General features: G+C 42.6%; 1 protein-coding gene across 6 annotated transcripts in view; it reads right to left on the reverse strand.

The window, feature by feature from the left end:
• STX8 (syntaxin 8) overlaps window positions 1–12994 on the reverse strand; it is a 266927-nt gene that overhangs the window by 198260 nt on the left and 55673 nt on the right. For all 6 annotated transcript variants that reach the window (XM_081162901.1, XM_081162898.1, XM_081162899.1 and 3 more), the window contains one exon: window positions 9161–9253. In XM_081162901.1, the coding sequence (XP_081019027.1) occupies window positions 9161–9253 (93 nt within the window). The remainder of the gene's footprint in view (window positions 1–9160; window positions 9254–12994) is intronic.

The following is a 12994-nucleotide window of genomic DNA, read 5'->3' on the forward strand; positions in this document are numbered from 1 at the left end:
CAAAAGCCCTAAAAAACAAGACTATATTACAAACTTGTTTAATTGAAGCTTCCAGAACACTAGCTGTTTCAGCAAAACAATTTCTATAGGTAGCATGACCTCATAAAAAATATAAAGATATACTGAGCTTGAGACAGTAAGCACACATAGCTGCCCATTTCCTTCCCAAGACACAATGAAATGTCAGTAAATATATTTTTGAAAGAATGAATCTATGGTGGCACTGAAAACACGAAGGCGTGCTAACAGTAAATAAGTGATTTTAAAGTCTTTCTTTAAAAAATGAAGATAATTGGGACTGTATTGACAAATGAACAAAAACTGAAAAAAATGCAACATTAAATACATGATCAGAGACACAGACCAGAGTTCTTTCTTCCCGATAGAACCCTGGAGAGGCTCCGAGCTTAGAGTCCATTTCTACTGGGGGCTAAAAAATGGCCTACAAAGAAGGGGCTGTCAGGCAGCAATCAGGGCATCTGAGCGGAGAGTCCTCTACAGAGCAGCTGAGCCAGTGTCCCTCACCCCGGTCCTCTGTAGACTGCAGTCTGCAGTCTTGGGTCCGAGCTAGGACCACTGGAGTAGCGCTCTCTAAAGAGGAAGGTTTGCCTGCGCAGTACCCAGGGTGTTGGGGTTCAGGTGAGCGAATGAATCAAAAGAAGAGCCTCTAGGATGGACACAGCAGAGTAAAGAAAGAAAATACATAAGTCACCCCAAGATTAAGGTTCTCCTTACCTGTGTAATTTTGGGGGAAGGGTTACAGCAAAGGGTCTTGAACCTGCTGTGTCTTCTTTTACTAACCACACACCCGAAAGGGAAACCTGCCTCCTGGTCTATCCTGCCCACTTATACTGAGTACACAACCAATCCTCCCATTCAAGAACGAAGGTTTGGGCCCTGCTGGGCATGGCTCAGCGGTTCAGCATCGACCTAGGATCCAGGAGGCTGGGGTTTGATTCCCGGTCTATGCACATCTCTGGGTTGCAGGCTCGATCCCCAGCAGGGGGTGTGCAGGAGGCAGCCATCAATATTCTCTCATCATTGATGTTTCTCTCTCTCTCTCTCTCTCCCTTCCTCTCTCTGAAATCAAAAAAGATGTATTTTTTGAAAGAGGGGAGGGGAGGGGAGGGGAGGGGAGGGGAGGGGAGGGGAGGGGAGGGGAGGGGAGGGGAGGGGAGGGGAGGGGAGGGGAGGGGAGGGGAGGGGAGGGGAGGGGAGGGGAGGGGAGGAAGAAAGAAGGAAAGAAGGAAGGTTTGGGGTAAATAAACCCACCTAAACACAAAGAACGCCTATGTCAGCTGCCTCTACTCATCGACATGGGTCTTTAATTCATAAATATGAAGTCAATGAAGAATTAGCAGCTATGGAAGGAAAAGCCCATAGCATGTATATGAGTTTGCTAGGGCTGCCATAACAAAGTACCAAGACCAGGTGGCTGAAACCACAGAAACTTATTTTCTCACAAGTCTAGAGGCTCGATGTATGAGATCAAGGGGCCAGCAAGATTGATTTCTCCTGAGGCCCCTCCCTTTAGTTTGCAGATGGCCATCTTCTCCCTGTATCTTCCCATGGTATTCTCTCTTCTTATAAGGATGTCAGTCATACTGGATTGGACCCACCCTAATGATCATATTTTTACTTAATTATCTCTTTAAAGACACTATTTCCAAATACTGTCACATTCTGCAGTTTGGGGAGTTAGGACTTCACATACGGATCTTTTAAAAAAATATATCTTTATTGATTTCAGAGAGAGGAAAGGAGAGGGAGAGAGAGAGATAGAAACATCAATGATGAGAGAGTCATTGATAGGCTGCAGCCCACAACCCAGGCATATGCCCTGACCGGGAATCGAACCCCAATTGCCTGGATCCTAGGTCGACGCTCAACTGCTGAGCCACGCCCGGGGCAGGCCACATACAGATTTTGAGGGGACGTAATTCAGCCCATAAGAAAATTAAAGAGAAAGACTGAGATGAACAAACCGAAATTTTATCAAGAGGAAACAGAAATAATGCGAGGAGCAGACGGAAAATTTTAAAGTTCTACCTAGTACCATTCAAAGGTTTAAAAGATTCTACAAGGTGAAAAACATACTTCTGTAAATAAATAAAAAAAAAGGTAACATGAGCATTAAAGCTTCTTGGTATTTAAAAGTACAGTTCTCAAAATTAAAAAAAAAATCAATTAGAAGAGCTAAGTAGTAGAATGGCTACAACAAACTTAATAGAAATCAGTAAAACATGTTGGTAAATCTAAACAAATACTATAAAAAGGGGGGGAGAGCCTTCCGTTTAAAACCACATGAAAGCTGTCAGGAGGAAAGTTTAAGAATCCCACATGTGATGTATTTAGTGACACTCATTTGCTCTAGACTTTGTTAGAAAAATGTAACTTAGGTGTGCATGTTAAAAATATAAGAGTAACTGTGGCCCAAGGTGGGTGGCCTAACTGAGCATCTCCCTCTTAGACGGGGATGGGGGCAAGTTTTATGAGTCTTCCCATAAAACTGCCATCTCCCAGCTCCTGGCTTTATGTGGGGAGCCCACTCTCAGCCCCTCCCAATGCACAGCGACAACAGCCTCAATTCCCATCTCTGCATGAGTGTTAGAATGCTAGGCCCCGAGGTCTGTATCTGGTCCGGTTTTCTGAGGGCCATGAGACTTCAACTCCACTCGCCATTAGAGGGTGTGCCTTCATTTCCAACACCTGAGAACCCCCTTTCTTGCTTCCAAACTCAGCTAAGAATTGGAAGCCAATCTTTAAAAATACAGGAGCAGGCAAAAGGAGGTTTACAGTTGTGAGCACATAAAAGAGTTTATTCTTGTTATTATTTATCGATTATTATATTATTTTCCATATGGACAACTGTAAACCTACTGTGCCCACCCCTGTATTTTATCTAATATTTCCAAGTGTTTGGAAAAAGGGAGTGGTGGGACTCCCCCTTCAGCCCAGCCTACCATTTTGATCAAAAGTCTATACTGTGAATAAATAGAGTTAATAATAAAAAATACATTTAGAGTGTTTACAATGTGTGAAGCGCTATCCTAAGAGCTTCACATATCAACTCATTTCGTCTTCATAATAACGCTGTAAAATAGGCACGAAAATCCCCATTTTAGAGACAAGAAAGCTGGGCAGAGGAAGAGTAAGTAACTTGCTCGAGGTCACGTAGCTAATATGTATCAGAGGCAGTGTGGCCCCTACCCGCTCAATACTGCCCCTGTGATAGTCACTTGTGCCATTCGACCAGCATTTTTGGCTCTCCTCCCCTCTCAGCAAGATACATTCGTATGATCAGACCTCCTGGTGGTTGGGTGGGGGCACATGATTACCTGCGACCAGAGTCGTGAATGAAACTGACACATCACTTCTGGGCCAGCGCATTTAACTGCAGGAACAGGGCCCTCTGGAGCTCTTGTAACTCTCTGGCACAGTGACCAGTAACATTTGAAATTGTGGCGATTCTGTCAGCCAGGGATCTTAAATAACTATGCCCACCACTGACCCAACCAGAGTTGGTTTTCTACTGTTGCTGTAACAAATAACTACAAACTTAGTGGCTTAAAACACAAACATATTATCTTACAGTTCTGGAGGTTAGAAGTCTGACATGAGTGGCACAGGGCTAAAACCTGGTGAGAGCAGGGCTGGATTCCTTTTGGGAGGCTCTAGGGGAGAATTAAACTTCCTTGCCTTTCCCAGCTTCTGGAGCTGTGGCGTTCCTTGGCTTGTGGCCCCTCTTCCATCCTGCAAGCCAGCAACAAGAGATGGAGCCCCTCTCACATTACATCACTCTGAACTCTAACTTCCACCTCTGCCTTCCACTTTCAAGGGCCTCTGTGGTTACACTGGGCCCACCCAGATAATCCAGAATAATTTTCCTAAGGTCAGCTGATTTAGCAACCTTAATTCCACCTGCAACCTGATGCCCCTTGGCCATGTAACCTAACAGAGTCACAGGTTCCAGTATGTAGGCATCTTTTTTTTTTTTGGCAGGGGGGCGGGGGAGATGTTCTTCTGCCTACTGCAATACTCTATACCAATCACACCAGCATCTCAGGGATGAGGCCCCCAGATGATTTCAGTGTGCTGACAAATTTGAGAACCAGTGCCCTTGTTGAATATGTGGAGAGAATATATTTAGTCTTCTACTTTAATATTGCCTCTCATACTTTCACATTAGATATAAATCCCACACAGGCACAGGAGACCATCACACAGGTACGTATCTACCCATCTGCCATTCCAGCCACAGACACTCTTATCATATTTTTCGCTGCTGTTGTTTTTTGTTAATCCTTACCCGAAGATATTTTTTCCACTGATTTTTCAGAGAGAGTGGAAGGGAGGGAGGGGAGAGAAAGAGAGAGGGAAACATCGATGTGAGACACATCAATTGGTTGCCTCCCAGATGCCCCCCCCCCCCCCCAACAGGCACAGGGATCGAAAAGGCAACCCAGGAATCAAACCTTCGACCCTTCAGTGGGTGTCACTCCAACCACTGAGCCACACCAGCCAGGGCTCTTCCCATCACATTTTAACCCCAACCTTTTCACTTCTTCCTCCACGCCTCCCCAATCCTCATCGTCACTCTAGCCCCAGCTGTGTACATGGATACAGAGACGAACGAGGTAGTTTTCCATTAGTTGCCAAAATAAGCTGGTTTCTCGGTGGTGGCCTCCCCGAGAGACTGAGTTACGCTGGTGGTTTGCTAACATGCACATTTGCTCCTCAGAAATAGGGCAGAGTCAGCCATTTTCTTTCACAGGAGCCGAGAGGCTCTGAGGATAAAAATGATATCCCTGCTAGGACTATAATCAGCCTCCATTCCTTTTGTAAAAATCAAAAAGGCCATTATATCTGTAGGTGCTGAGAACAGGGCCGCAGCTCCATCTGGGTTTTGCTTGTGACCTGAGTGTGCAATGGGGAATCTGGGACAGTGCAGAAGGACAGTGCTTTTGCTGTAACTTTTCTACTTGACTTACTGACCTACTGAACTCTTCCCTTGGTTTTCGTTAAATGAGAGAACAATAGGCTAAGATAAAGGCCAAGCAGGCCACTTGGGAATGAAGCATCAAAACCCTCTTGACAAAACACAACATAACCACAGAGCCGAAGGGCCAAATAACCATCCACTTAGAAATTCCATTTCCAGCTTTCTCGTGTAGAGCTGAAAAGGGCCTGACCAATACCAGTAATTATTCCGTTCATATGCCAGGGGCCACGCTTGATGAGGAAAAGGGGTGGCATGCGAGTGGCCGGCAACCTAAGTGTGTAGTGGGCGTGGGGCTGGGAGCTGCTGAAGGTGCGGGTGGGCAGAAGAGGGCAGTGCAGGCCTGACCAAGCCCAGCCCCTGGAGTCAGAGCTTAGTGCTTCGGTTCATGGTGAACGGTATGGAAGGCTGGGCACAAAGGGCTCCCGTGAGACTACCCAGACGCAGTCCCGAGCGAAGAGCTGTGTGCTGGTTTACTGGAAAATTCCTTAAAGTTCATACTCAAGAGGACAGGGCCTTTTGAAAAGAACACAAACGAGAAAGTGAACAGGACTGAGCTGACTGAAGCAATGTCGCTGAGGCCTAATTTTGGCATTGGCCAAACCTTAAAGTTGGCACCAAGAAGAGCCAGATGCACGGCTCTGGTGGATAAAACGGCTGCTCCACACATCGCTGCTCGTGTGCCAGTCCCCATCATTTCTCTCGATGCTCAAATACCCCCAAGTTGGCCAATCCTCTTTCTGTCTGTCAATCTTTGCCTTTCCTTGCTTTCTGAAAGAAACCCAGGAGATAAGGAAGACCACTTGTCTCAGCAGCAGCAATGCTGCCATTGAGGAGACCGGTGTGTCCTTTGAAAGAGCTAGAAAATAACGGCTATGCTCCCTGAAGGACACACAGTGATCAGAGCTTTCATCTACTTTCCAGTGAACTGCCATTATAAAGGTACACTAGAGCCCTTCAGGAAAGTATGCGGGAGGCTGAATAACATACACCCACATCCTGGCCCCTGGAATCTGTGGGTGTTACCTTATATGGCTAAGGGACTTTGCAGGTGTGCTAATAAATTAAGAATAAAAAAGGGGAAGGGATTAAGACGTAAAATTGCCAATATAAAGACAGTCACAAGGATGTAAAGTACAGCATAGGGAATATAGTCAATAACACTGTAATAACTGTGTACGGTGTCAGATGGGTACTAAACTTATTGAGGTGATCACTTCATAAGTTACATAAATAACTAATCACTATGTTGTACACCTGACACTAATAGAATATTATGTTAACTGTAATTGAAAAAATTTTAATTATAAATTAATTAATTAAAGATGAGATGGAGAGATTATCCTGGGTTATGTGGTTGGGGCCTAAATGTAATCACAAATGTCCTTATAAAAGGGAGGCAGAGAAATCTCACACAGAAGGCAATGTGACAACTGAAGCAAGATGCTATGGTGCTGGCTTCAAAGATGAAGGAAGGGGCCATGAGCAGAGAGATGCAGGGAAGATAATTCTAGAAGCTAGAAAAGGCCAAGAAATGACTTCTCCCCAGGGCCTTGGAAAGGACACCTTCATTTCAGTCCAGTGACACTGATTTCAGACTTCTGAGCTTCAAAACTATAAAGGAGTATTGTGTGTGTTGTTTTAAGCCACTAAGTTTGTGATGATAACTTATTAGAATAGCAACTAACTCAGGTTTGGCCTGGGCTTTGGGAGCTTTAAAAGCTCCACAGGTGATTCTAACATGCAGCAAAAGTATGATAACTACTGAACTAGAGAAAAGACAAGATAAGAACATGCTGGCATGATTGCTTATGTGGGAAAAATGTATGGTGATTTCCTCTGGGAAGTCAGCAAGTCACTTCACCAAAGAATGAACCATCAATTCTTGACCATCTACCCACAGTGGCCTATCTAAGTATATCATAGATGGCATGCTTCACCAGTGTGGTACAGACGGGGGTGCTTCACCAGTGCAGTATTAGATGGGCATGCTTCACCAGAGGGTCACGGATGAGCATGCTTCACCGCTGTGGTCATAGACAGGCAAGCTTCACCAGTGGGTAATAGATGGGCATGATTCACCAGTGGGTAATAGATAGGCATGCTTCACCACTGTGGTCATAGATAGGTATGCTTCACCAGTATGGTATAGATGGGCATGCTTCACCAGTGGGTCATAGATGAGCATGCTTCACCACTGTGGTCATAGACAGGCATGCTTCGCCAATGGGTAACAGACGGGCATGATTCACCAGTGGGTAATAGGTGGGCATGCTTCACCAGTGTGGTCATAGACACGTATGTTCACCAGTATGGTATAGATGGGCATGCCTCACCAGTGTGGTCATAGGCATGCTTCACTGGTGTGGTCCAGATGGTCATGCTTCACTGGTGTGGTCCAGATGGGCATGCTTCACCGGTGTGGTACAGATGGGCATGCTTCACTGGTGTGGTAAAGATGGGCATGCTTTACCGGTGTGGTCATAGAAAGGCATGCTTCACCGGTATGGTGTCCTTTCTAGTCTGACCCACTGCATAGGCTAAATTTCCTTGGGATAACGAACATTATACATATGATAGGCAGATTTTCTACAGAGCTAACTTTCTTACTAATACTGTCATTCACGGAAGGAATGAGCCAATGACTAAATTATATGCAAATACATGAATCAGCACATTCACAGGAGCACCATCAGGAAAGGGCTAAACTGTCTTCCCCTCTGTGCTTAAATGATGAAAAACCACTATTAGGATTATAAAGATGCAGAGTTTCTCCATTTGCTTTAACAATCTATTTGCCTATGATGAATTTATTTATTTATTGATGACACATAAATGGAATAGTGCTATGGGAACAAATGAACTCATTTTTCATGGAGATCAAGAAAAGTACCACTTGTACAATTTTGACAGGGGCAGCCCTCCCTCCGGAGCCAGCATTCGCCTGCTCCTGGGGCTTCCATGCTTGCTCATACATGATAACTTTACTTGGAAGCCATTCCATCATGAGCCTCCATAGTACTATCACAAAATGCTAAAACTTACACCCTCTCACGTTTTACTTTTCTCTCCCTATTTTGTCTTCTCTGGAGAGGAAGCTGGTGAGGTAGAAAAGGCAGTCACATTACATAATCTGAAAGCCTGAGTTGGAATTTCAGTTCCGTCACGTATAAATGATGTGATAGTAGGAGGTCCCTCTGCCAGTCTGAGCTTCATCTCTAACAAACAGAGATACCACTGCCTTCATGGTGTTGATAAAATGACACATATGAAAGTGCTTAGCACGTAGTAGGAGCTTCACTGAAGCTCAGCTTCCACACATCACCCCTATACTGAAGCTTCTCATGCCTCTTGTCTTTGGTTGTCCTCTCATGAGCTCTGGCACCGTATCTCCCACTGTCTACTCAGATCTCTCACCGGCATCTCCAACTGGACACATCTGAACTGGATTTATGATCTCCACTCACAAACCAGTGGCTTCCCAATTGCCCTGAACAAGCCCATCACAGTTAAAGCGCCACCGGTCCTCAGCCTCCACCCTCTCCTCTGCATTCCTACTCTCAACTCTCATGCAGGCTCCAGGACTGTCGCAACTCACACCTCACACGTCAAGCCCAAGAGCCTGGCCTGCAGGCACTTAAGTTAAAGCTCTGTCTCTTCCAAGCCAGCTAGCCTGTGGATTGCAAATGCATCTTCCTTCAAACAGATTCACCACATCAAGCCCTGAATAAAGATCCTCAAGCACTTTCTTGCCCTGCAGCTGGTATTTGTGATGGTTTGTGATGGAAGAGGAACCGCTCCACCAGGCTTGCAGATGACAGTCCCCGCAGCTTTCGAGTGCCTCACATCAGCGTACAATGCACTGAGCAACTTCACCGCATTACACATGAAGGAAAGCTCTTGGAATAAATGGATCGTAAAACAAGGTATTTTTAAAAGTAGCTCCAGAGAACTGGAAATTTTTTACCAAATTTCTTTATAGAGCATTTAGTAACTACAATCTAGATCTGCACAAACCACCCTCAATTGCATTAAATATAATCATCCATTGATATTAAACCATGATACATGCTTTGTAATATTAAAATCATTTAACAAATATTCGAGCCTTCAGTATTTATACTAAATGGCAAATCTGGTCAATCTCAGAAATGTTCTTACCATTTTGTTCCTCCAGCTCATTCCCAATCTCTTGCCCCATTTGTTTTTGGCGACTTATGATAGAGGAAAGGGCATCAAGGCCTGCATCCTGTTCTGAAAGAAAAAGTAAAGCAATTATCTAAAAACCAAAGGAAAACAATTTCATACCCAGGTCTGTAACACAACTCAATACATGACAAAAGTAACATTTTAAATTAGTCAGAAAAAAGAGAGAGAAAACAGTTAACATTAAATTTAAAAAATTAAATACCCACCTCCTACCTTAAACTAAAATGATTTCCAGATGAATTAAAATTTTAAATATTAAAAATGAACATAAGATTTGACTACATAAGCATTTAAACTTTTGAATATTTAATACATAAAGAGCATGTACAGATCAGTAAGAAAGACTTACTCTTCCAATTTTTAAAATGGGCAAAGATAGACAAGAAATGAAAATGAAAAAAAAAAAAAAGCTAATGCCCAGGGTTGACTAAAGTGTGAAGAACTAAAAGCTCCTAGGTACTGGGTCATGCGAGGACAGTTCACAGTCCTTTCTAGAGAAGAAACTGGGCCTAGCGTTTCATCTATCAATTTCACGGCTAGGAACGTATGGAAGAAACATTCGGGCCGCATGCAAGACGTCCACACAATGGCTTTCCTGGAAACCTCGCCTCCTGTGCTGGTTATCAATGTATTGCCTCTCAGCTCCAAATGGACCCCTTTTTGGCTGCTCTGTGAAAATAGACCTGGGCCCCTTAAATATTTTCTTCTTTGCCAACTCTGTCAGTAGAGGGGACTGCAGAGACATCTCAGGGGGCCAGGGTGGCTTCCGGCCTCCAGCCTGCTCTCTGGCCAGGCTCCCGCGGTGCACAGGGGCCAGCAGGACCCCAAGGCCAGCAGCTTCTGCCAATGCACCCTCTCCTTGGGCAGCTTTGTAGGAGAGTGCCTGCCTCCAGTTAGACACTCTCATGAAGAGCAGCCCCGGCACCCTAGAGGGCAGATTCTAGCAAGTTCTACCAGCTTGGCTGCGCACCACAGTGACTTCTCTGAAGTGGTTACTCTAATTTCCTGTTATAGTTAATAATTCTGCATATTAAACTTTCCCTGTTCAACTCTCTTTCTCCTAATTGGACCCATACCGATACATTTATAACAGTGAAAAACTGGAAACTATCCAAATACCCAAATACTGTGATTTGTTTAAAAACGTATAATATAGCCATATAATAAAACACTGCATAGCAATTCGAAGACATATTGTCCATGTATATTCTGATGTTGTAAAAGAAGTCCATGATATGTTACTAAGTAAAAAAGCAGGACACAAAACAATAAATAGTAAAATAGAATTTTTGTTTTAAAAAATGTATTGCTTTTCTAGATTTTGAAAATTTAAAGAGAAAAGAACTCAAGTTACAAAAGGTTCTTTCTTTAAAATTTGATATTGGTTTGTTCTTTGGAGTCTCAGTGATCTCTTTGTAAGGACTTTTTCCTTTGATTTCAGGTGTGTATGAAAGAACATTCTGAGGCTGAATCTGAGGGTTCTTTCTACTCCAGCAATAAGCCAGATGAGGGTAACATGCCAACTGTGGCTTCATTTGTTGATGGGGTTTTTTAAATGGCTCGTTCACATGAAGGCATATCTACAAAAGCAGAAATCTCAAAGGTCTTCTTATCCAAGACCACGTTAACATTTACTTATATTTTTTCCCAGTCTTTTTATGGAATTAAGCCATTACACTTAACTCGTTAATTCATCTGGAATTTATTTAAACTAATGGTGTGAGGTAAGGACCCCTTAGTGACATTTCTTGACACAACGTATTTTTTAAACTATACAAATGACCTGCTTTCTCCAGGGATCATTCTAAGGGACCATTTTATAGCAAAATCTCTTTATAATGAGGTCCTTTTGGTCTTTAGTAACAACCTCTTGGATGGCCTCCAAGAAAAATCTATCATCAACCCAGTGCAGCTATAGGATGACCGATATTATAGCAAAATTCCAAATGCATCCCCAAAATAATCTATATATAGGACTGAGGGTCAAGTATCAACATGAATTAAAAGGTAAAACAATTTAAAAAGAGGAAAGGAGATTCCTCTACAGCTTCCAAATAGAAAAAGAATCATTAAGGTTATGAAGTTGCTTTATCTAGTAGAGACATATATTATCTACTGTGAAAAATAGATATTCTGTACTCTTTTCTCTCAACTTCGACTCACTTCATGGCTTAACTACTTAAAGGTTCTCTCTCTAATGCAAAACAGAAAAAGGGCTAAAAATTCTGCTCCACTCACATCATTTCTGTAAGAACTTAGCACTTCGTCACTACCATTAAGTGCTATAACAAATCTTCATTCCACAGCCCAAAGACACAGACAGTCCACGGAACTGAGATACTGAATATGTAATAATGACATTGACGACCTGAGCTTCTTCCAAGTCCTAAAGTGAAATTTCCAAGGGGAGGTGGTATGGTCATCTTAGAGACAATGAACAAAATAAAATGCTGCTACTTACAAAAATATAAACAGTGAAGAATCTTGCAGACAGTCATGTAGAACCATGCAAAACTATGATGTCATACTGAACAGCGCAATACTGTCAGCTGCCCTACCCTACACATATCCCAAGTCATTACATCACAATAGGTCATCTGAAACACACCACACTCTATCAATCATTCTTCAGTTTTATAATGATGTTAATTTTAAAAAATGGATGACTACTGTGATACATAGAATAATGGCCCCCTAAAGATGTCCACTTCCTAGTCCCTGCAACCTGGGAATACATGACCTTACTCAGCATAAAGAACTTTGTAGTTGTGATTAAGATTAATTCATTTGAAATCAGAGATTATTCTGAATTATCCAGGTGGACCCAGTGTAATCATGAGTCCTTAAAACAGAGAACATTTTCTAACTGCAGTCACAGGGAGACATGAAGAAGGATCTGAGAGATTCAACTTGCTGGCTTTGAAGGTTGGAGAAGGTAACAATAAGCCCTGGGATGCTGGCGGCCTCTAGAAGCTGGAAAAGGCAAGGACATGCATTCTCTTCTGGTGCCTCCATCAAGGAACCCAGCCCTGCCAACACCTTGATCCTAGCCCAGTGAGACCTACAGTGAACTTCTGACCTAAGGAACTGTAAAATAATAAATTTGTATTTTAAGTCACTAAATTTGCACTGATTTATTATGATAGACTAGAAAACTAATAAAATCATTTTTGGAAATCTCTTTGGAATAATGAGGTGTTTGGAGATTTTCTATCTTTAGATATTCAGAAAAACCATCTTCTAACTAAATATGTAATTGTGGGAGGACTATCTGGTGGCTGTAGATTAAAAATAAAGAGACAGTCACCATACTGTATTCTTACCAAAAATAACAAGCTTGATTCTGATCAAGCCACTAAATCTAACTACCAATTTACAGAAAATATGTGGGACAGGGAAATATTTTAATATATGGGCATACAAACAGCAAGATCTAGATGATGGGAAACTACATGGGAAATGACCATTTCTTCAACCAAAAAACTGGAAAGAAAAAAAGAGAGAGAGTTGGCAAAGTAACCTATCTATTAAAGAAACTGAGGGACATCAATTAGTTGTAATGTACAGACTATATTCAGATCCTCAATTGAACCACCTAAAAATAACAAAACCAAACATCATGGGACAATCGGGGAAATCTGAGCGCTGGATGTTTGGTTATATTATGGAATTATTGTTAACTTGTTAAGGGTGATAATGGCATTATAATTATATTTCTAAAAAACAGTCCTTGTCTGTTAAAAACAGTTTTGAGATATATTCTGGAATATTCACCAATGAAATAAT

Source organism: Miniopterus schreibersii, assembly GCF_964146895.1.
Source record: "Miniopterus schreibersii genome assembly, chromosome: 16".
In the NCBI taxonomy this organism is placed as follows: domain Eukaryota; kingdom Metazoa; phylum Chordata; class Mammalia; order Chiroptera; family Miniopteridae; genus Miniopterus; species Miniopterus schreibersii.